Source organism: Ipomoea triloba, chromosome 9, assembly GCF_003576645.1.
Source record: "Ipomoea triloba cultivar NCNSP0323 chromosome 9, ASM357664v1".
Taxonomy (NCBI): domain Eukaryota; kingdom Viridiplantae; phylum Streptophyta; class Magnoliopsida; order Solanales; family Convolvulaceae; genus Ipomoea; species Ipomoea triloba.
The window spans coordinates 11,971,472-11,994,911 of NC_044924.1; the positions used below are offsets into that span (position 1 = coordinate 11,971,472).

The window sequence follows — 23,440 nt, forward strand, 5'->3', positions numbered from 1 at the left end:
ATATTAGGAATTTTTCTGTTTAGAAACCATCTCTTTTTGCATTGTTTTGCTCCATTGGTCATTGGCTGCAATATGCACTTCCAATATACCAAACAAGATAGATACTTGGTTTGTTCTGGAGGAGTCATTTGGTAATCAGGATCGCGGTATAATGAGCATTTACGGAGGAGGGGCTTCACTTCTTCCACCTGGCTCAGGCTGCAAAGCCGCCATGGATTTCGTCGCCGCAGAAGCCGGAGCTCCAGCAACAGCCTGCTCCTGGACGGGTCTCTCGACCGCTTCACCACCGCCATGATGTCCTTTACCCCGTCTTCGCCTCCTTCTCCTCCGCGCCTCTTCTCTTCCATGCCGCCGCATGATCCGCTCCGCCCTCCACCGTCGGAACGTCTTCGAAGAGTCGGATGAGAATGAGAACGGCACTGACAATAAAATAGTGGCCCTATCGTCATCGTCATCGTCCTCTTCATCTTTTGTTTCCTCGTCGCTGCTGAACAAACTTTTGTATCCGAGCGCGGGTAAATCGTCGAAGTCGGAGCTGGGGAGAGGCAACCTGGAGAAGAAGTCTTCATTTTTTTTAATTAATAAAGCTTACATAGACTCGAAATCAACAAGAAACCGGCGCCACGTATGTCATCAAGTAACCTGGAAAACTTATAAAAAGTTCTAGGCGAAAAAAAATAATGGTTTATAGATTTAAATATACGTTTTAAAAGATCAAGGTGAGGCATAAATAATCTGAAAATGGTTAATGGTGGGGGATGACACTTTCTTCTTTTTTCTTTTTTTCAATTAACTAATGCAATTAATGGCAATTTATATCATGTACTAGGGTCCACATAGTATTATAGACCTTGTATCGAAATGACAAGGTACATAATTTCATAACATAAGACACAAAATCACAACACAAGACACATACACATCTTATATATTTACTTATTTTTCAAATCTGATTTAGGTACGTAATTTGTGTTCATAGTCACAGAATTTTACAACACAAGACACACAAATTCATAACATAAAACATAATTAATAATTTATTTTAGGTACAGAATTCATACTCAATACAAAATTTCATAACAAAAGACAAAAAACTTAAAATATAACACATACATAGTAGTTGACATATCTATAAAATGATAAAACTAATCCTATCTACGTAAAGATGTACATTTTGGCATTTATGGTGAATTCAACGATCCTCAAACAAATTACGGGGCGTTTGGTTACAATGAGATAATTAGGAGGAAAATGAATTGAAATTCCTTCAAAAATCAAAATGCTCATATGTGTTATTATTACAAATGAAATATCAATTTTAGGTTAGGAAAACAACAAGGTAATTTTTTATCAAGGGTATCTTTTTTCTTCCTAAAATCACAGAATTGAAAATATCAAAGGAGACATTGGATTCTAATTCCGTAAAAATTATAGAATTGTAATTCTCTCCAACCAAATAAAGGAATTTACTTGGCTTCGAAATTAGGTGGGAGTTGAATTATAATTTTTTCACACCAAACAAGCTCTTAAAGTCTAATGTTCCTTTTCATTTTCACTATTTTTTTGTGTAACCCGAGAATTTGTAGACATCTCTACAAGTGAGTGGGTAATCTGAAAATTTAAGGTTGTTTCATATCCAAAATCAAAAATCAATCCTTAAACATTTGGATGATTTAGTTGGCAACTATGAACTGCTAACAAGATCAGAGTATAACATTGGGAATGCTAAATTTAGTTGGCATAATATAATGGTGATTATGAGATTAAACTTATTCAATGACCTTTGGCTTCACCTGGAAAAAAAAAAATTTTGAATCCCCAAAACGGGGAAATTTTATTTTTAAAAAAATAAATCAAGAGGTACAAAGTTAAAAGAATTAAATTAGGAGTTACACAAGAGATTCTATCAAAATAAACAGAAAAGTTAAGAAAAAACAATTGAAGAGGCAGTTGTTAGCAAACTGCTAGATAATATGGTACATACTTTGAAAAACAACTTTTTTATATGATGATACAGTTAGCAAACTTGTTAGTGTAGCAAGCTAGTTTGCTAAACTTGGCTGCTGAGGCAGCCTTTTATACTTTTATTTTTTATTGTAAATTTGGTGATGTAAAATTTTTTAAAATAAGAATATTACAAGAATAAGAACAGTCTTATACTTTAGTTGGAGGTTTCTTCGTCACTAAAAATAAAAAAGAAGAAGAAGAGGAAGAGGGTTTTGCATATTCTTCAGTGTTGATTGTAGGTGGAAGCAAAATGGCTTATGTATGTGATGATTATGAACCCACTTTAGATGATGCAGCAGACCAGTAATCATAGTAGGATCCCATGTTCACAACGTAAAGGAGGATCCCTAGACAATTTTGTAGACTTATTAGTCGATGTGTGAGGTTCCTTTCCTTTTCTTTTCTTTTTCTTTTTCTTTAATTTTGCCATAATATATTAAGACCTCATACATTGAGTTGGGCAGGATTGAATAGTCGTAAAATGTAATTGATAATTTTACCGGGATCAAATCTATCATAAATTGAGTGTGAAGTACAAAATGAGAGAAAGAAGATAATAATTTTATTATTTTATTAGTCGGGATGCTAGGTCCAGAAGAAGAGTAGGTACAAAATTCAAGATACTGGCCCAAAGGATAAATAATGAATATTATAGTCCTTAGTAGAGGACTAGAAATAATAATTAGGAAGAATGATATTGTATCTTGGGCGAGTAGTCGAACCCCTGGTGTTCCTGTTAAAAGTTAAGAACTCATATATACCACTTGATTATGAAGGATTGTAAGGACCTCGGGTTACTTTGGGAGGCAAGGATACCTTATATAGTGTTGAGGATCTTTCAGATGGTTGATAAGCGTATGACATCGGCTTAGTCTTTATTCTTCATCACACATGAGTTCTCCCCACTACTTTGCTTTCAACGCACTTCTTATGCATAAGTAGAGCTTCACTCTAATATGCAAAATAAGTAGTAGTTTGGTGGGTTGGGGCGTGTGTGTTGCTTGTGAACGTTGCGCGTTTGATACCCTTTTTCCTCGTGAATTTTAAAGTAACTTAACAAATGCACGATTATGAGGAAACGGCTAAATTTGCAGGCAGTTGAGCTGCCACAACAACCGCCCATGCACAAAAGAGGAAAAAGGGAACTGATCACTTTACCTTCATCAAATCACCCTTCTAAGTAACTTCATTCATCCACCAACTACTTCCTATTTCCTAAGGCATATTCTTCATTCATTCAAGGCATGAAAACCTTTGCATCTCTCTCTCTTTTTCTCCCATCTCTATTTGAATCTTCTATGTATTATGGATGGAAGAAATAACAACAACTTTTAGGTTTGAATGAAGCTAAGCTCAAACTTCAAATTAAAAGATGAGATATTGTTGCTCAAACTTTAAGATTTACTAATTTAAAAGTGACTTGTGTAGTAGGAGGGCAAACTCAATCTTAAATTTATTTCTTACAACAAAAAGTTACTTTCTTACACAATGGTAGGTGTTTGGTGAGATGAGCACAGCAGCTAGTGAATCACTTTTTCATACAATTATTATTGTATTGTATTGTATTAAATTAATTTTTTTTATAAAAAAAAACCATATTCTTTATTTCAATTGACGAATTAAAAAATGAATACCAAATTTTCAACATACAAATAAATATACCTAAATGTCAAAATATTTTTTTTAGCTTTTAGTTAACACTTTTTATTGGATATTAATTACAACATGGCCACTAAAAAGGTCAAAGAATTTTTTATTTTTTTTTAAGTCTCGAATGCATGCAATTGATGTGAATGAAAAAAATCAATTTATAATTTATAATTTTGTGGATAAATTCCACCTTGTGACCCAAACCAACAACATTAGGTTGGCGAATAGACTGCTCTCACTAGAAGCCGAACCTGTAATATTATGATTACCAAGCTAACAATATGACTAACTTAATTGGTTGGGGTTTGTGTCCTAAGAATGCAGCTATCTTAAAGTTTATAAGAGAATGTTTTTGTCACTTTTGAGATTTTACATGATACGAACATAATTAGCTTGTATCATATATGAATGTATGATTTTAACTTATTGGTCTAGAAAACTTTTAATGAGACAAAAAAAAAAAAAAAAAAAAAAAAAAAAAAAAAAAAAAAAAAAAAAAAAAAAAAAAAAAAAAAAAAAAAAAAAAAAAAAAAAAAAAAAAAAAAAAAAAAAAAAAAAAAAAAAAAAAAAAAAAAAAAAAAAAAAAAAAAAAAAAAAAAAAAAAAAAAAAAAAAAAAAAAAAAAAAAAAAAAAAAAAAAAAAAAAAAAAAAAAAAAAAAAAAAAAAAAAAAAAAAAAAAAAAACTACACCATTAAGAGTTTTATTACAAAGACTCCTAAATCATTTTACTCCCTATGTAGCAGGCACTATTAAATTATTTTTTTCATGTGAATCTTAATACAAGTGTCTACTTTAATATTTTATGTGTGAAAATAAAAAATTGATAGTAGGAAATGAGATTATATATAATATATATTTTTTTCCGTTAAAAGAGAGATGTTCGATGACACATTGACACCAAACAAAAAAATTAATGTGCGGTGTAGGATTACTTCCAAGTTCCAACAGGCTGTTTAAGGGAAGAATGAAGAAAGATGGAAATGTGGTGGGGTCACTGCATGGGCATGGATATAGTAAGACTTGGTCAATAGTCCAAGTAGCCGTTGCACCGCCCTCCTCTCTCTCTATTAAATAATTTGTTTTTTTTTTTTTGGAAAATATTTAATAATTTGCTAATAAAAATCCCACCCGCTCCCCGCAACCCCATTATGAAAGTAAAAAAGTTTTACATGTCATATTACTCTTTTGGTTGAAATCTTTTTGTCCGGTCATTATTTTACAGTATGCCGTAATATTTTACTCGTCTCATTTTATGTCAATTTATGATAATGCTACACACTTCTTTAAAATAAAATTCTTCTGATGTGATATTATTTAATTGAATTAATTACAAGTAGATTGAATTAATAATCAAATTCATTGGTATTCAGTGTATGTAAACTACATTAGGAGGAAAAATTATGAAGGGAAACGTACTCTACGAGAGGAGAGAAGTATTTTTCAAAATTTATATACTTGAAAACTATATTAATATTGTATTTTTTGTATTAGATTATTATACAACTTTTTACAACTCGCAATAGGATTTACTAATTTTACAAGTACATCATGGAGCAATGTTGCAAAAGGCGCTAGTCGGGCATCTAGGCGCCACCTAATAATTTTTTATTTTTTTTCTCAAATGACGTCGTTTTGAATTGAAAAACTAATTAAAGGCCGACTCAATCAAGTTTAGAGCCGAGTTGGATGACTCGATTGCTTAGTCGGCCAGTCGACTACCAACTGCCTTCACTCTTTTTTGCCTCGACTTAGGGGTGCTTAGCGCCTAGTTTTATTTTTACAATACTTTCATGGAGTAAACATTAAACAATTACTATTCTTTATTAATCACCCTCAAAGCATCAATTTTTTTTTAAAAAATATTGTTTATAAATTACTAGTATTAGTTTATTAGCCGATGACACCCTAAATTAATAAGGAATTCACCTTATCTAATAAAATGGTAGTTTAGTGGCACCCGGTGTCCCAGTTAACACTCCCACATAGATGATTGGAGTGAGTTCGAGCCTCAGTGGAGGCAATTGTTGACTCTTTATGCTTCAGTAGGTTCTCTTTGTGCTTAGTAGGTTGAGAAAGTAGCTATGAACAGATACTACATTGTAACAGAGTCAGTAGTACTCAAAAAAAAAAAATGGTGACACTACCACGCTAATATGGAGTGATAATTGTAGAGTAGCATGGCTTTTTTTTTTAATAGGAAAAATAATTTTTCTTTTGGAGTGTATGACTTAGTGACTTACTATATGCGCATCTACATAACGTCTCAATTTTCCCCTTTCCATTAAAGCATATATATAAAGAGCTTCAAATTTTCGTCCAGATTCTCACTATTCCTCTCTCTCTCTCTCTCTCTCTCTCTTTCTCTCCCTTCTACACTGCAACAGAGAATCAAGAAGAAGAAGAAGACGAGATGCCGCTGCATTCAAGGAACGGTGGGCTATCAACTCCATTGTTATCTTCCTCATCAGCACCCAGCAGCAATAGCAGCAGCGATACAGACGAAAGCCCAGCCCCATCAAGAAGACACGACTTCCCAGATCTCCATTTCCCCATCCCAAAACCCCCCATCTCCCCTTCCCAGTCCTACAAGTCCTTGGCAATCCTCTCAGGCCACATCGGCTCCGTTTCCTGCCTTTCCTTGTGCGGGGAATTCATCCTCAGCGCCTCCCAGGGCCGAGACATCATCGTATGGCAACACCCGGATCTCCGCCAATTCACCAAATTCGGCCAGGGAGACGGCTCCGTCAAGGCCATTTTAACAGTCGGAAACAAAGTCTTCACGGCCCACCAAGACAGCAGAATCAGAGCGTGGAAGGTTTCCAGAAGGTCCGAGAATGTTTTCCGGATCCTCGACACTCTCCCCACAACAAAAGACTGCCTAGGAAAATTCATGCGGCAGAGCAATTACGTCCAAACCAGGAGGAACCACAAGAAACTATGGATCCAACACGCGGACAGCATCTCCTGTTTGGCCTTCCACAACGGGCACTTATACTCCGGGTCCTGGGACAAGACATTGAAGGTGTGGAGCCTCTCGGATTTCAAATGCGTCGAGTCGATCAAGGCGCACGAGGACGCGATCAACGGGCTAATATCGAGCCACGGGGTCGTCTATTCGGCCTCCGCGGATGGGAAAATCAAGGCGTGGAGGAGAACAGAAAAGGAGAGAATACATTCCCTGGTGGGGCTCATGGAGGGGCATACAGATGTTTCTTTCAACACTGTGGTGGTTTCTGAGGATGGGGGGTTTGTGTATGGGGGAGGGTCGGATGGGTATGTGATGGGGTGGGATAGGGTAGGGGGTAAAAGGGTGTGTGAGGTGAAAGCACATGAAATGGCTGTTTTGTGTATGTGTGTAATGGGGGGTGATTTTCTTTGCAGTGGCTCAGCTGATAAGAGTATAGGGATATGGAGGAGGGAGATGAATGGTGGGATTTTCAGAGTTGGGGTTATAAAGGGGCATGAAGGGCCTATTAGGTGTCTTCAGGCATCTCCATTTAGTGTGGGGGGTGGGTTTATGCTGTATAGTGGGAGCCTTGATAGAAGCCTTAGGGTTTGGTGGGTTCCCAAGTATTGTGACAGATCTGAGGAAAAATCTGCAGACAGGTTTTTGAGGTTGCCTTCTGTGTAACAGAAGAGAAATGTTTCTTGAAGAAGCACTGGTCTGGTTTTTTACAGTGTGTGCAGTGCTTTTGGAATCTTTAATTAGAGAGTTTTGGGGTGGATTGGATTGGAGAGGTTTGTGTTCTGCAGTTTGTTTTTGGAGGATTTAATTCTGTAGTGTGAAGTCATAGGACATGATCAAGAATGTGTTGTTTCATTTATTTATTTTTTTGATCACAAATAGTTCATTTATTTTTAATTGTAATTATGCCCACACAGTGATTGGAATCAATGAATAATACTATAGTTTTTATTCTTTTTTATTTCTTCCCCTCTGGGTATGATTCAGTTCAGCTCTTCACAGAGACCAAACCAAACTAATTCAATTATTCTCAAAAAAAAAAAAAAACTAATTCAACTATCATTTACCTCCATCACATACGGATGGCGACAGGGTGGGGAATTGAAAATAGTCCACATCCCTGTCCTTGCAAGGAGTTAGGTGGGGACGGTCCCGATCAATTCTTAATCAAAATCTTAAATTAGTATAATTTTAATTTTAAAAACTAAGATTTTAATTTTAAATAAATAAATAAATATATATATATATATATATATATATATATATATATATATGTTTATGGGACAGGGTGGGGTATCCTGTCCCCATCCCTGATGGGGAATTACATATATTCCTCGTTCCCCGAAAATATTTCCCAACGAGACGGGACAAATTGTCATCCCTAAATTCATCGGACATTGCCTTGCATGTGGTTTTAGGAATAAAAAAGCACTTAAGGAACGAGAAGTAATGGGACAAATGATTATGTGACACATCTATCTTTTGTATTTTTTTTATAAGAAAATTTCATTGCTATTTATTGGTTCCTGTACAGTACCATCAGAGACTACTTAAAATTGGCATACTATATCATCCACTTTAACTGTTTTATAGAAAGGTAAATAATATGGGTTATCATAGATGAAAACAAAGTAACTGACCAATATTCCGCAGATTATCTTCTATGTCAAAAGAAAACAACGGTTAACTTCATCAACAGAATTGTATCTCAGGACATACATTTCTTCTGAGTCCCACATAATGCAAGCTAAAGAATAATACTGGAAAACATTAACCCCTATGATTTCTTCATCTTTAGGAGAAAGGCTGGCTAATCTGACATGCACAGCCATGAAGTCAAATGAATCAATACTTGAATACAGTTCTTGATTTTCACTGCAATTTGCAATTTATTCTACACATTTGTGGGGCGGAGATATGCTCCTATAATCAGCATCAGTCAATGCAAATGATTGTGACCCCAGTTTCTCAAAATATGCTCCTATAACCTGTTAAAGCAATTAACATCCTCCAAGATCCAATCTTTCTTCTTTTTTTCTTTTTTTTTGGTGAATATAACATATTACCAGTCATAATAAGCCTCTTATGTTCAATTTTTCACATCAATTCATAGTTAATTCACTCTCATGAAATGCAATTTTACATCATACCTGATTATAACCTGGTGGAAGATCAATAGCTGCACTTAAACCCATGGTCAAACCATTCACCAAATTCATCACTGTTCTATCACCCCCACCCCACCTACACCAACCAAAATCAGAGTCTTTATACACAAAACACATATATACGGATGTAGATACATACGCAGCAAGAGAAACAACAGAGCAAATAAGAAATGAAAAATTACCCATTGCTAGAACCATAAGATAAACTTCATGACCTCCATAACGCCATGCAAATACTGTCTGCACCATTTCTGTTCAAAATTCTAACTTTAAGTTCTCCGTCTGTGCTTGCATATGAACGTGTATGAATATACCATACGCTATCAGTGCGTATATGCAGGCAAATTCTCTGCTCAACCCACTGGAAAAACCCATTGAAATGACCTAGAAATCTCCGACGGAAGATCCAGAGAATAGAGGAAAAGGAAATTACATATAAATAAATAAATAAATAAATAAAAGGGAGAGGGAAAGACCAATGGCAACGATTCAGGTGATAAATGAATTTGATAAGCTTCAATATTAGTTTAGAATTAAAAATACTTGTAAAATCTAGACTCACCAACTCATCAAGAGTCAAGACAAACTAAAGGCTGTAAAAGACGTCACCGTTGCCACAACAAACTAAATACGGAGTATAAGATTGGCATATAATTAAGCTCATTAACAAAGAGACTTTAAGGATAATTCCATAAACCACTAACGCTGCAAACCCAGTTTTTTATAATTGGGAAGCGCAAGACATTAAAACTGGTTGAATTTGGTACCTTCAGTTTTTTGGGATTGTGTTGATCAATATGATAGGTGCATTACTCTACTTTGTTCCTTTGCATTACTGAACCATGACCTCTGATCATGCAGCTACTCTACTAAAACCTACTTGCTTCTTTCCAATAGGAAAGTATTTCCATTCTTCGATTGGTTTGCCTTCATTCTTCTCAAGCATGCTTGCATGATCTTCCATCCTTCCCGCAATGGCATAGGCACTAGTGAGGGCGAGTGAATCGGCTGGATGTTCATCAAATCTTTGCTCCAATTCTCTCTTAACCTGTTCCCCTAAACTAATGTCGCCATATACTCTGCAAGCTGCCAATAACGCACGCCATGCAGTAGCATCCTCCTCAATGGGCAAGCTCTTGATTAGTTTCCTGGCTTCTTCTAACAACCCAGCACGGCCCAAGAGATCAATCACACATCCATAGTGCTCAACCTTTGGGGACAAGGAATATTGCTCCACCATTCTCCTAAAGCAGCTCTTCCCATCAGTAACCAATCCATTGTGGCTACAGGCATTCAACACTGCCAAGAATGTGACTTCATTAGGCCTGAACCCTTCTTCCTCCATTCTGTGAAAAAGTACAATCGCATTCTCTGCCTGGCCATGTACTCCATAGGCAGAAATCATAGCGGTCCAACACATGAGATCTTTCCTGTCCACATTATCAAAAACTTCTATAGCCTCTTTGAGTAAACCACACTTTGTATACATATTTATAAGAGCAGTCCCCAAAATTGCATCTATCACTAACTGGTGCTCTTTTATGTAGCCATGGACGCATCGGCCAACACTAAGGCCACCAGAGGCTGCAGAAACTGAAAGCAAGCCTACAAAGGTAGATGAATTTGGCTTCACTCCTTGAACCTTCATTAAACTCAACAACTTGAATGCTTCTTCCAGCATTCCACTTTTAGCGTATCTATCGATCAAACAATTCCACAAGACAACATCTTTTGCATCAGCTTCGTCAAAGACTTTGTGCCCTGAACCAATGTCACTTGTTTTTCCATACATCGAAATCAAAGCACTGGTCACATTCAAATTCATAGAAAGACCAACCTTGATACAATACCCATGCATACATTCTCCTCCAAAAACATGACCCTTTAACTCACCAACAGCAGACAAAATACCCAAAATTGTAGTAACACTAACACCTATACCATCTCTATGTATCTGTTTAAATAAATCTACAACTATGCTATACTTGTGTACACAAAGATACCCACCCATCAAAGTGTTCCACGACACCAAGTCTCTCTCCACAGAAAATTCATCAAACAGTTTGTGTGCATCACTGACCCACCCACAAGCACAATAGAAATGCAAGAGACTATTCATCACATTGAGAAATAAGACAAACCCATTTCTCAAGAGAACCGAATGAACACCTAAACCAGTCCGTATTTGAGAAGCACGGGCACAAGATTTGAGGGCAGAGACAAAGGTGAACTGATCAAGCATTAAACTCTGTGCCCTCATATGATTGAGGAGAATAAGGGCCTCTCCTGGATGATCACTGATTGAATAGCTTCTAAGCAAGGTGTTGAACATGTAAAGGTTCGGGCTTTTAATGTATTTGAGAATCTTGGCTGCATAACTGGTGTGGTGGATCGAATTGGCAAGAAGTTTGCTGAGAGTGAAGGGGACCAGGTCGAGGCCAGTCTTGATCATTAATCCGTGGATTTGACTTATTTCTAAAGTTCCTTTGCATGATTGCAGCAGAATAACGAGATTTTGATTTAAAGAAAGTGTAGATTGATGGCGTATTCGGAAGAACTTTGGGAAGAAAAGTTTACATTTTTGCCGTAGGAGAGGAGGAATAACGGTGGTGTTCATAAGTTCAAAGCAATTTTAGGTCTCTAAATCATGGTGTTTGGATTAATGATTTTTGTCCAACTCCTTCATTGAATTTGATCCCCTGCTTTTGAAAGCCACTCATCTGGTTATCTTTCGTAAAAGCAAGCCATCATCTTCCCTTTAGCAACCTTTCGAACCATCTTACTCTTGCTACATGAGATGCACATCTTATTCCTTCAAGAAGCAAAACTTCAATTAGAGCAATGCACTAGTAATCATATTAGGATCCAATGCTCACATTGTAAAGGAGGATCCCAAGACAATTTAGTCAGCTTATTAGTGAATATGTTTCGCTTCTTATTTTTTCTTTTTCTTTTACCCTAAAAAAGAAAAAGTCATTTTGGTATGAGGACAGGTTTTCTCAACCATAATACATTAAGACCTCGTAATACACAATGGTGTTTGGTGAGATGAAAATGTAGTGAATCACTTTTTCATAAAATTATTATTGTATTGTATTAAATAAAAAAAAATTCTTTAGTTCAATTGACGAATTAAAAAATTAATTCCAAATTTTTAACATACTAACAAATGTACCTAAATGTCAAAATATAATTTTTAAGATTTTAATTAACACTTTTCAATGCATATTAAATACAATACAAGGTAGGGGTGTGCATTCGGTTAAATGAACCGAATTAACCAAAAATTTTAAATTTTTAACTGGTTCGGTGAACCGAACTTTTTATTTTCAAATTATTACCGATTAACTGAAGTTTTTTTAGCTAAATTCATACAGACACTGTTTGAGAACAAAATCAGTGAGAAATTCAGATAAAGTAACCAGTGCTAATACTGGACTGTTAGAAAAAACTTTAATAAATTACTCCGTAATAAATAAATGAAGACTGATGCAATACTCTATTAAAGAGCTACACAGATCACAGATGATACACATTTACACAAGGCACTAGACATTTTAATTGTGAATTTGGCCCAATGGTATACAGCTAAAGGACATGCAACCCGTTCTCCTCTTCACATGCATAATGGATAATGAAAAAAAGGGAAAACTACATCAAGCAAGTCTACAGACCTTACAATGGAATAACCCCTTTTTTTCCTGAGGTCGGTGGCGGTGGAGATGGAGGTTGGAGGAGACGCCAACTGCCGGACTCAATGAGTACTGGAGGCTGGAGCTCAGCCAAGCGGTGCTGTGGTTGAGCTGTGCCACCGTGGAGCAGGCAGACACGTTAGAGGGGCTGGTGGAGACCGGACTAGGGGTGGGCGTTTCGGGATTCGGTTTGATTTTTTTCACTTTCGGTTTCGGTATCGGTATTAGAAAAAGTGATACCATTCGGTTTAACATTATAGTTCGGTTTGGTTTAAAACCCCAATTTTCAAATATTCAAAAAAAATCCAAATATTCAAAAAAAAAAAAAAAAAAAATTCCAACCCACAACTGTGTCAAATATGTACTGGAATTTTAACTGTAAGGGCAATGAACTGGAAAACTGGACTGGAATTTAAACTCAGAAATTGCAGTAAACTGGAATAAATGCCTAATACAGTAATACAAAGGGGATTATGATTTCAAGTAGCCTAATAAAAAGCTCATTAAACATTTAAACCAATTGATGAATATTCTTCCTCAAACAAAGAACATATTAACATAATTTCTGATTTTACACAAATATAGATAATCAGAAAACTCTAAATTAATGTAACAAGTTAACCACCAGCACAGATTTACTCAATCGTGAGTTCTTCACAGCTTCTCTCAAGCAAACATCCAAAATTTGTACTCAAATCCTAGTAATTTACAGCTAATAAATTTCCTTCCAACAAGATCCTTCAAAAAAATGGCCGATTTTCCCTCTACATTCAACCAGTCATAAACAGAAGCAAAAATTCAAGATACCCAGACAACAAAATCAAATCTTTTTTAATTATATATATTATAGAGGCAGATGTTCTTGCAGAAAATAAAAAGAAAGTAGCCCCTTACCTCTCTGGTCGCCGGTCGGTCTTCAACGGTGAAGCTACGATGATGAGGAGCGAGGAGACTGGTCACTGGTGGTAGACGGCGTTCAGACTTCAGGCTACGGTGGCGAGGAGAGTGAGGGCTTGTGGGTACTGTTGAGGGATTGTGAATGATTTTAACTTATATTATTAATATTAATATTAATGAATTCCGCTCATATGCGTCAATGTGGTGTGGGATCGTGTGGCCTAATTGTCGTCCAATTATTGTCATTCAACTGCGGTCAACAGTTTTGGAAGATTAAAAATAAAATTTACCAATATGTGCATGGAAAGATTAAGGCCCTGTTTGGTAAATGGCGGTTGGCTGTTTGAGATAGAAAGTATAATTTGTTGATAATATTAGCTGATTGTAGAAAGTTGTTTGATAAATTAACTGTTAGCTGATTGCTGTTTGGTATAATTTCTTTTCCCAAAAAACTAATTGAAAAGGCTGTTTTGAGTAACCTTTTGAATTTTAGCATTTTGGAGTTACAAAAAACTTACTAACCAAACAACTAATAGTGGTCAAATAAGTCAAAATTGGCTGATAGGTTGATTATTTACCAAACATGGCCTAAACAAAAATTCAATTAAAATAATTTAAATAAATAAATAAAGTAATACACAAAATTGTCCTCAAATATAGTGGTTTTTTTTCTCAATTTTGTCCTAAACGATTTTGGTCTCGTCCCACCTTAGTGTAATCACTCAAATTATCCTCCTTTAGTGAAGCTATTAAATTGGTGTTAAGTTCAGAAACAAAATAGTCATTTCATCTTTAACTTTATTTCTCACCCACACAAAATTCTACTCTTCCTCTAACCTCTTCCTTCCACGTTCCACTATTCCATTGCTCTCTCCTCTTCTTTCACATTCAACTCTAACTCTAAACTGAGATTAATGCCTTGAAGCTAACTAAAACACGCTTAATTAAGGTTCCATTATCCATATTTGTTGAAATTCCAATACAGCCAGGCAAACCAAAGGTAACATCCCATCAACTCCCCCACTACCCACTTAGGTGGGGGAGGAGAAACAAAGAAAGAAAGAGAAAGAGAAAGCAGTAATGGCAGTAAGAGTGTAGGCTGCACAACAGGACGAAGAGGAGGATGTCGGTTGTTAGTGGAGCTAAGTCTCATCACTACCTAAGTTGAATTCAAGAGCAAAAGGGTTACTTGATTTAGCATCAATGGAGTCCAGAAGCAAAGAGAAGTTTGAAGGGATTCCAAGGTCTATGGCTTCAGTCCACATCCACCTTCAAGAATCAACCTGCAGGCCCAAGAATCATCATCCCAGCAAACCCTTGATCAGATGGATTCCCAGAGGGAAAAAGAATTACAGCATCATCATATGCATGAAGGTCCTTCAAACACAGATCTTGATCCATCCTCACTAAACAACAAAGCTACAACCTAGCAAGTATTGCCTCAAAGATTTGCTGATACTGATCCAACGACCTTAATTCGCTACCGAGAATGCCTGAAGAACCATGTTGCCAACACAAGCGGCCATGTAGTGGACGGCTGTGGAGAATTCATGCCACATGGAGAAGAGGGCACCCCATAAGCCTTGAAATGTGTGAAAGGAATAATCTGTCAAAATACATCAGAATAACTCTCCTTTTATAGGGTTCTGAATCAACAATTCTCCCTAAATTTACTGCTCTTACCCCATCAAAGGCTGACTTCTCACAATTTTAACCTCAAATTCAATAGCTCGTTTGATTTCCTTGAAGAATCGTCCGCCGAACAGTCGAAGTCGCCATCCGAACCTGCCTGCGCCTTCCGTTTCGCGAACCTACTTACGCCTTTGGATTCGTTGGCTGTTGTACGTAAACAAAAGTAAAAGAAAATAAAATAAAGTAATGTCTAAACATACGCATAAGAGAATCAAATGAAATAAAATAAAAAAAGCAAAGTATAATCAGTATTTCTAAACAAGTGGGACCCACTAAACTTATTTATTTAAGTTAATTTAACTATAAGCTTAATTCTACTTAAAATTAATTAAGTCCTCTGGTCCTAATATAACTAAATATACCAAATATAATTAAATATAAAATATAAATAATAAAATTAACCTATAAAATTTTATTTAAATCAAGGTATAAAATATGTTCATCAATGTATAGCTTGTAATTGTCACCGCAAAGGAATCAGGCATGGTAGGAGCACCTTTCAGACACAAAACCCACCAATGCTACCCCTGGTTAGAGCTCCAACAGAATCATCAAGTGAAGATCTCAATGTCAGTGGTAGACAAGGGCTAATGCAAGTGCCCTCATCAAAGAAAAGGTTTAGAACAAAGTTCACCCAGTAGCAGAAACAACAAATGCATGAATTTGTAGAGAGAAAATAGGGCGAAGGATTCAGAAGAAAGATGATCAAGAAGTGCACAAGTTTTGCAGTGAAGTGGGTGTGAAGAGACAAGTGTTCAAGGTCTGGATTACTCGAACAGAATCAGTCAAATGGGAGCTTAAAGATCAAATGGCTATTTTGCCCATGAACTTAACACCAGTTTGACCTTTTTACTAACGGAGGACAAATTTGAGTGATAACACTAAAGTCTGGGATCACTTTATGAGACCAAAGTCGTTTAGGACAAAATTGAGAAAAACTACTATAGTTGAGGATAATTTTGCGTATTAACTCAATTAAATTATTTTAATTTTAACAATTTTTAATTAAAATTCAAAAAATAAAACAAATGAATTTAAAAATAGCTAAAATAAAAAAAATACTAAATTGAATAGAAAATTTCGATTTTATCTTATTAGAATAAATTAAATTTGACATTAAGGAGTGTTTTTATTTGAATGTAATTCTATATATATATATATATATATATATATATATATTGTATATATACTTACATATGTTGTATGTTTTGAAGGTGAATGGAAATCTTGGTTACCAACACTATTGTCTACGTTCTCTTTTATTCTTCTCATTACATCTATCCTGCAAACAGTTCATCGGTTATGAGCTAACGGTTGACCGACATAACCTTTTACAACAAATTGTAACTTAACGGCTAAATTTAACAATGTTAAGGAAACTTAAAAGATAAGAGGTAAAATTTGAAATTATTTGTATTAGTATAAGAAATTATAATACGCAAGCTATTAATGCAATATCTTACACCAGTGTAATTTTTATTCCTATTATTAGGCTTTATTATATTTAGTATCATTACATTGTTTGTAATGTTGTGTTTAAGTCATTACGTGAAGATGTGCTTCGAGTAAAAAACACCTAGACTGGACGATTTGAGGTAAAAATTTGGAATACAATTTTATATTGGGTATAATGTTAATATTCTATTTCGAAGCGCCCGGAAAGTGTTTCACAAATAAATATGGGGCAAAAACAAAATGAAGTTAAAATGATGGGGCAAATTTTTTTAAATTCAATTTTGAAATCATTACAGAAAGGTCCGGAATCACACACGAATGCTGGTGCTTGAAGAGTGAGCTGATAGAGCATCCATGGCAGCTCCAATTGCATCTCCCAACTTTCTTTGTCCCCAAACTCTCCCGTTATCCTACAAGCCACACGCGCCGCCACTATTACCCGTCGCTCCACCTCTCAATTGTCGCAGCAAAGCTCCGGTCCTTGTATTTGGCCCGCGGCGGGGGCGGAAGAGCAGAGGCATCTCCGTGGTGACGCGAGCGGGGTCCAGCAGCTACATCTTCGCCTTCGTCTTCCCCATAACCATGCTCGCCATCACCGTCGTTGCTTCCATCCGTGTCGCGGATAAGCTCGACCAGCAATACCTCGAAGAGGTACGTTTACCTTTGTAAAATCAGTAAAGTTCGAATTCTCTTAATGATTATTCATTTTTTATGTATGGTTTGAGATAATTTCTTGTTTAATTTAATTCTTCCTTGTGTTAAATGAGTCGCTGCTTGTTACAATGTTTGGCTGTGGACCTTCTTCTAAATATTTACATGTATTTCATCAACATATAATAAATGTGATGTATTATTTTCATGTTAGATTATGCAATCTTTTTCATTTTCATAGATAAATTTAAGAAAATTTGTGTGTTAAATACTTGTCAAAATTTATTTGTGTGTTAATTTTGTAAAATGAAAATTAGATTTCATAAATACTTATCAATATAGGTGATTGCTGAATGCACTTTCCAAATGTGCTTAAATTATGATGCATTAAACCATTAATTTATGGAATAGTAGTTATTTGATGGATATGGATTTGGGGAGAGTTTGTAGTATAAAAATGCATGTTAACTTGTTAAGAAGGAAAAGAAAAATTTAAAATTTTCTAGTTGATTTAAAATGTACTCCATATTTGTTATTGTTGCCAGTTGCCCTTTGACTTGATCACTTGAATGGAGTTTTTTACATGCTGAACCATAAGGGAATAGCTTTGTGATAGTCATCTGGGGATAACTACCATTTAGAGTTGTATAAGTACCAATATTACCTCCTGGCTTTGGTAATGATATCTGAGTTATGCATTGCTTCATTGTGTGTTAAAAGAAAAATTAAACTGCACCTGAAGAAATATTAGAACCTTACCATATGGTCCTGAACCTACTTCACTCATTGGACGTCAATTGGTTTTAGGTGGGTTCTTGGATGCTTTAGCATAGTACTGGGGTTAGGCCTTGAGTTGTAAACCAAGACTGATGCTTGGCCTCTTTGCCCTACTGTTTGGGCTTCTGAACATTCATGATAGAGCATTAAAAGTAATATAGAGTATCATCTAGTTAACTCTGGATTGCTTAATACAGTACTGGCTATTCCAGTAAGGGTCATTTATGAGGGAAAAGTGTCAACGCCAATATCATCTCCTTTCAATATGGGTTGCTTAATAATGTTTTGGCATTATAACCCTCTTCCAATTGTTTTTGGGATTGGATGCTCAGAGTCTTTAACTGAGCAAAGATTACTTTATGGGAAGTAGATGGATGTTCTCACAGTTCACACACTTGTTTAAATTTTAATAGCATGCATTCAGTTATCACTAATCTACTAGACACAAACTAGACAGTGAAGAGTCTGACAATTCATAGCTTGATTTGCCCTTGGTTCCTGGTAGTATTGTAAGGTATGCATCCGTCATTGCACTAAGTTCTTGATCCTTTTTTATCCGCATAATTTACCTTGCATCAAAACTAGAGTTTCTGTTCTGTCATTGGAATGATCAACTGGATTTGTCATGACACTGTTATTTCCTATGGACTTTGGCTGAAAACATCTGTAAATATTTATGTAGTCTCTGTATAGTTGATAATATATGCCAAACAGTTTTACAGAATGTATTGACTTGTCTTGATGTTGATAATTGTAACTAGAGAAGGCTTTTCTCCGGGCCCGGCCCTCACGGGACATTGGCCATAATTCTAAAAAGAGTCTCGAATTGTACAGAGTAATTATATGGAGTAATTCTTAACATTCTCTTCAAGAATGATGACTAGTCTTTTTTTTTTTTTTGCTCAACTAGCTTGCAATAGAGCAATCAATATTGGAAACAGAGGAAGATGATGATGGCAACGCCGCCACCTCCCCGAAGGAAGAGATAGAAATTCCAAGTAAACGTAATCGGCCCAAACGAGAAGTTGAGATCACATCAACATAAAGCTTACACGTTTTGAGTCTAAGGGACAAACAAATAAGAGGAAAGTAGCTATTTTACGTGTCTGTAATTGATTGTTGTGCTAAACTGCTATTTTGTATATGAAGAAAGAAATTTGCTGAACCTTGATGGTGTGTTCGAAGTTTACAACATATAAGGACATAAATCAAAGTATTCACTTGTTGTGACATTGAACTGAGTGGCTGAATATAAGTGCAGGAAGAGAAACAGTGTAGAGACTGGTCAAGATTCACCCACTCTCAAGACTATTGAAGCAAGCAAAGCATTTCACTGAATTTAATGTAGCTGTTGACTTCACACTAGTTGAACTTGTTGCCAAATGATATTGTTTTTGATGATACATTCACTGTTTAGGGTGACTAGATTTGAACTAAAGTTTATTGTTGCAGGACAAAAGACAAGAAAAGAGATGTAACTTGCTTGCTACTAAATTATTTGGTTTGGTTGTGGGGGATTGGGAATAATCTATACATGTGTAAGAAGTTTTGTTTGATTTGCTTCCATTTGCTTCCCCACAAAATTACACCTGATTAAACTCCCAATTGTGTTGGCCAACATTTTGGCATCTTGCCATCTATTCCCATCAGACAATTTCTTGTACAAATAGCTCTCAAATGTCATCCTCTGAACATACTCATCTCCACACAGCTCCACCAATGCCTCCTTGGCTGCATTGCTGCCATAGAAAACCTTCTGTAACAAGTCCAAGAACTTGAAAGTTGTGAAGTATTTGTCATCCCACTTCTTCAAATACTCCCTCTTCAAATCCGCTTCGTTGATCATCCTCTCCCCGCCCTCTGATGCCTTCACGATTGCTTCGCCGCACATTCTTCCGCTCTTCGCCGCGAAATATATCCCTTCGCCGGAGCATTTTGTCACGTACCCCGCTGCGTCCCCCACCAGAGCAACTCGCCCTCGGATCCTCACCGGACGGGGGTGTTCTGGAATTGGGTGAGCCTCTACTTTGATCACTCTTCCGCCCTCGATTTTGGTTCGGGCTCTGGCTCTGATGCCGTTTTGGAATGCTTTGATGTTTGGTTTTGAGCAGATTGTCCCTGTCCCGACTGCGACGTGATCGCATTTTGGGAACACCCAGGCGTAGAAATCCGGTGACACGTCATTCCCGACGTACATCTCCGCTAGGTTTTCGTAATACTCCATTTTCTCCTCGGGGAGTCGGATTCTCTCTTGGAAGGCTATGGCGCAAGCGTAGTCTCCGGCTTTGATGGACTTGGCCACTCGGCTGTTGGCTCCGTCGGCGCCCACTATGGCGTCAACCGCTAGGGTTTTCTGCGTGTTGTCAATGGTGTAATGGATGACGTAAGGCTCCGTTTTTGATGTAGGCACCTCGAGCTTCGTTACGAGCGCCTTGACGAGGGTGGCGCCGCTGGACTCGGCGCGGTTGCGGAGGAAGGAGTCGAGAACTTCGCGGCGGAGCATGGCGATGAACTCCTCCTGCTTGAGAGTTTTCCCGAAGTCGACGACGAGGTTTGATGGGGAGACGATTCGCATCTGTGTGACTCGGCGATCAATGAGGGCGGTGGGGATGGAGAACTCGTCCAGCATGCAGAGTGGAATGGCGCCGCCGCAAGGCTTAGCCGTGGCAGGGCTACGCTCAAAGAGAAATGTCTCTACGCCTCCCGCCGCCAAGGCCTCCGCCGCTGAAGACCCTGCCGGGCCGCCACCAATCACTGCCACCCGCAGCTTAGAAGTCACTATGGCGCTCAGTTTCGGCTTGTGGATGTGTATAGTTTTTGGTTTTAAGGTTTTGAGAGGGCGTGGGAGAGAATGAAGGGGGTGCTGGAGGTGGAGCTGGGTGGCCATTGCTGAGCTTTTAGGGTTTTGTGTTCTCTCAGTGCAAAGACATTGGCAGATTTATACTGAGGTATAAACAATGAATATGCCAGGGTGAGTTTATTATAATGTTTTCTGTTGCTTTTGTCACTTGTGGAGTAGAAAATGAAAGTTTGAATCTTGGAGTACTAAACAAAGTGATTGATGTGTAATTTATGATTACAATATACTACTAATTAGGATCTTTTCTTTATTTTACTTAGAATGGGGTTAGGTGAAAATGATAATGTCATTCAGTCACTAATATGGTAGTGCATTGTACAATTAACTAAAGAATGGTTTTCCTGCAGTCACATGAAATGCCAGTACTTATTGATTTTCTGGTCTTTTTCTCGGTTTAGTTTTATACCTTGAGGATCTTGCTGCTCATAATAGGATGCTTTTGGAGTTTTGGAACAGACTTTTTGCCGTTACTGCTAGTTGGGACTGTCGGTGTTGCATATGTAACAATGGCTGGTTGGGGTAAGTAACAATTTTATGGTTGTTTTTGCTTGAGATTGTTAACCTTTTTTCCTTTATTTATCAGCATAAAGAAAGGCATATATTCAGGTTTGTATTGATTTATTATTAGTATTCAGCTCCACACTTCTTCTTTATTTGACTAATTCAAAATTAAAAAGAGAAGAAAGTTGAAACTGGCAGTGATGACTCAATAAAAATTGTATTACATCCAATAATCACAGTTACTTTTATGGGATAAAGTACAAATAAGCCACCGAACTATTTGGGAAACGACAATTAAACCATCGAACTTAAAAAACCTCCAAATAAGCCATTGAACCCGATAAAAAAGAGCAATTACCATTTTTCATAGGTTACCTTCCAGTTTTTGCTGACTGGATTGCCACATATTCATTGTATTTTATTTTTTATTCTTATTATAATCTACATGGATGATTTGTAATCAAATTATCAAATTAAATATTCCAGTCCTAAAATTTCTCTCCTCTTCGCTGATCTTCCAATTCTTTCTCTCCTCCTTCGCAAATCGCAACTTCCGATTCTTTTTCTCCTCCTTCGCAAATTACAAATTTCGATTCTTTCTCTCCTCCTTCGCAACTTCCGATTCTTTCTCTCCTCCTTTGCAACTTCCGATTCTTCCGATTCTGGTCGTATTTGAATCTCAATTTCACTCCAGACAAGCGCTACCATTGACTCGTTGAACCTGTGCGAACGGTGAGGAGAAGGCGGTGTCCAGGTATGTATTTCCAACCATGGGTTTTTGAATACTAATATATGTGCGGATGGTGAATGACTGCGTTTTGAATGGGTCCTCTGTGTAAGTTTGGTTGGAGACGTTTTTGATTGTTGTGGTCCTGCCTACTGTTTTTAATATGTATTAGTTGTGTTTTAGTGTTCAGGTTGTGCCGAAGTTGTCGTATGTAGTGAAAGTTAGTGTACAGTTGTTGTCTACTTATTTGGGTTAAAGCATTGTTTCATACATCATACATTAAGATAATTTAATTTTTTCTTGCTTTTCAGTGGTCCACAATCTACATTTTCAGCCATAGCTTTTGAGATTATTGTACTGGATATTCTAAGATTATTTAATTTTTTAATGTTTTCAGAATGTATGACATTGTTGATTTAAGAATTCATCATGGGGGTAATTTTGTGAGAGATCCAAGACTAATGTATATAAATGGAGAGGTTAAAGAAGTAACAGTTGACGCTGATATGATTTGTGTGCCTCACCTAATGAAGTTCATTGCACATAACCGATATGGAAAAATAGAAAGTCTATCATACAAGTTAAGTATAGAGCCGATAGAGAAGATTAGGTCTTTCTTCAATGACATTCACACCTTAGAGTTAATTACGTTAGCCCGTAAATATAAAAAGGTTGATATTTTTGTTAAGCATGGGGTTGATGAAGCTGATGTAGTACCATATTCAGAGTTAGTACCTGAGTTACCTGAACCATATTCAGAGTTAGTACATGAGTTACCTGAACTAGATGGAGGGATAGTTACCCAACCTGAAGAGATAGAAGATCATAATGAGGTAGAAGATCATAATGATGAAGAAGAATATGAAGAACAACATGGGGGTGTGGATGTTAGAAGAAAAATTTCTGTTCAAAAACCAACACTTGATGATGTGGAGGTAGAGAGTGTATACTATGACTCCGATAATCCACCTAGTTACCAATTTGAGATAGAGGAGGAGGAAGCTCAACTACAACCACAACAACCTAGTAAAGGGAAGGGGAACTGTAAGCATCCATCGTACAATCCTACTACAGAATGTCATGAGTTAGAGTTAGGGATGCTTTATGAAGATGCACGACAGTTTAAGAATGCAATGATTGACTACGCAGTGCACTATAAGAGAGATATATGCTATTATAAAAATGAGCCTATGAGAGTAATGTATAAATGTGCTGGTGTTGAGACAACTAATGGTAAAGGCTGCCCATTTCATTGCACTGCTTCATGGGAGGAGAGATATAAATGTTTTCAGTTAAAGACTCTTGAGGCAGAACATAAGTGCAATCAAAAGTTTAGTTTGCGTTTGGTGAGTCAAAAATGGATAGAAGAAAGATATGAAGACAAAATTAGAGATGATC

The 23,440-nt window shown here is 36.7% G+C and overlaps 4 protein-coding genes and 1 long non-coding RNA gene across 8 annotated transcripts; 2 read left to right on the forward strand and 3 right to left on the reverse strand.

Annotated features, from left to right (window-relative positions):
- The first annotated feature begins 5,990 nt into the window (after nucleotides 1-5,990).
- Nucleotides 5,991-7,582, forward strand: LOC116030555 (protein JINGUBANG-like). Its single transcript, XM_031272840.1, has one exon. It carries the CDS (start codon nucleotides 6,068-6,070, stop codon nucleotides 7,286-7,288), a length of 1,221 nt encoding a protein of 406 aa, XP_031128700.1. The 5' UTR covers nucleotides 5,991-6,067; the 3' UTR covers nucleotides 7,289-7,582.
- A 636-nt stretch (nucleotides 7,583-8,218) lies between these two features.
- LOC116030027 (pentatricopeptide repeat-containing protein At1g26900, mitochondrial) lies at nucleotides 8,219-13,530 on the reverse strand. Of its 4 annotated transcripts, none has more exons than XM_031272111.1 (5): nucleotides 13,377-13,530; nucleotides 12,465-12,593; nucleotides 9,558-11,602; nucleotides 8,973-9,174; nucleotides 8,219-8,866 (listed from the first exon to the last, which is right to left on the reverse strand). In XM_031272111.1, the coding sequence occupies exon 3, from the start codon at nucleotides 11,405-11,407 to the stop codon at nucleotides 9,644-9,646; it is 1,764 nt and encodes a 587-aa protein (XP_031127971.1). In that variant the 5' UTR covers nucleotides 11,408-11,602; nucleotides 12,465-12,593; nucleotides 13,377-13,530; the 3' UTR covers nucleotides 8,219-8,866; nucleotides 8,973-9,174; nucleotides 9,558-9,643. The 4 variants fall into 4 exon arrangements, with proteins under 4 accessions (XP_031127971.1, XP_031127973.1, XP_031127970.1 ...); XM_031272113.1 differs by lacking the exon at nucleotides 12,465-12,593 and having other exon boundaries at nucleotides 8,219-8,610; nucleotides 8,773-8,866; nucleotides 13,377-13,525; XM_031272110.1 differs by lacking the exon at nucleotides 12,465-12,593 and having other exon boundaries at nucleotides 13,377-13,525.
- Nucleotides 13,531-14,309: 779 nt separating this feature from the next.
- Nucleotides 14,310-15,199, reverse strand: LOC116030855. Its single transcript, XR_004100452.1, has 2 exons — nucleotides 15,063-15,199; nucleotides 14,310-14,961 (listed from the first exon to the last, which is right to left on the reverse strand). It is a non-coding gene; the product is annotated as an uncharacterized LOC116030855 (long non-coding RNA).
- Nucleotides 15,200-16,826: 1,627 nt separating this feature from the next.
- LOC116029090 lies at nucleotides 16,827-19,357 on the forward strand. The gene is made up of 2 exons (XM_031270977.1): nucleotides 16,827-17,177; nucleotides 18,865-19,357. Exons 1-2 carry the CDS (start codon nucleotides 16,881-16,883, stop codon nucleotides 18,997-18,999), a joined length of 432 nt encoding a protein of 143 aa, XP_031126837.1. The 5' UTR covers nucleotides 16,827-16,880; the 3' UTR covers nucleotides 19,000-19,357.
- LOC116029088 (geranylgeranyl diphosphate reductase-like) lies at nucleotides 19,289-20,920 on the reverse strand. The gene has a single exon (XM_031270971.1). It carries the CDS (start codon nucleotides 20,839-20,841, stop codon nucleotides 19,483-19,485), a length of 1,359 nt encoding a protein of 452 aa, XP_031126831.1. The 5' UTR covers nucleotides 20,842-20,920; the 3' UTR covers nucleotides 19,289-19,482.
- Between the last annotated feature and the right edge of the window lie 2,520 nt (nucleotides 20,921-23,440).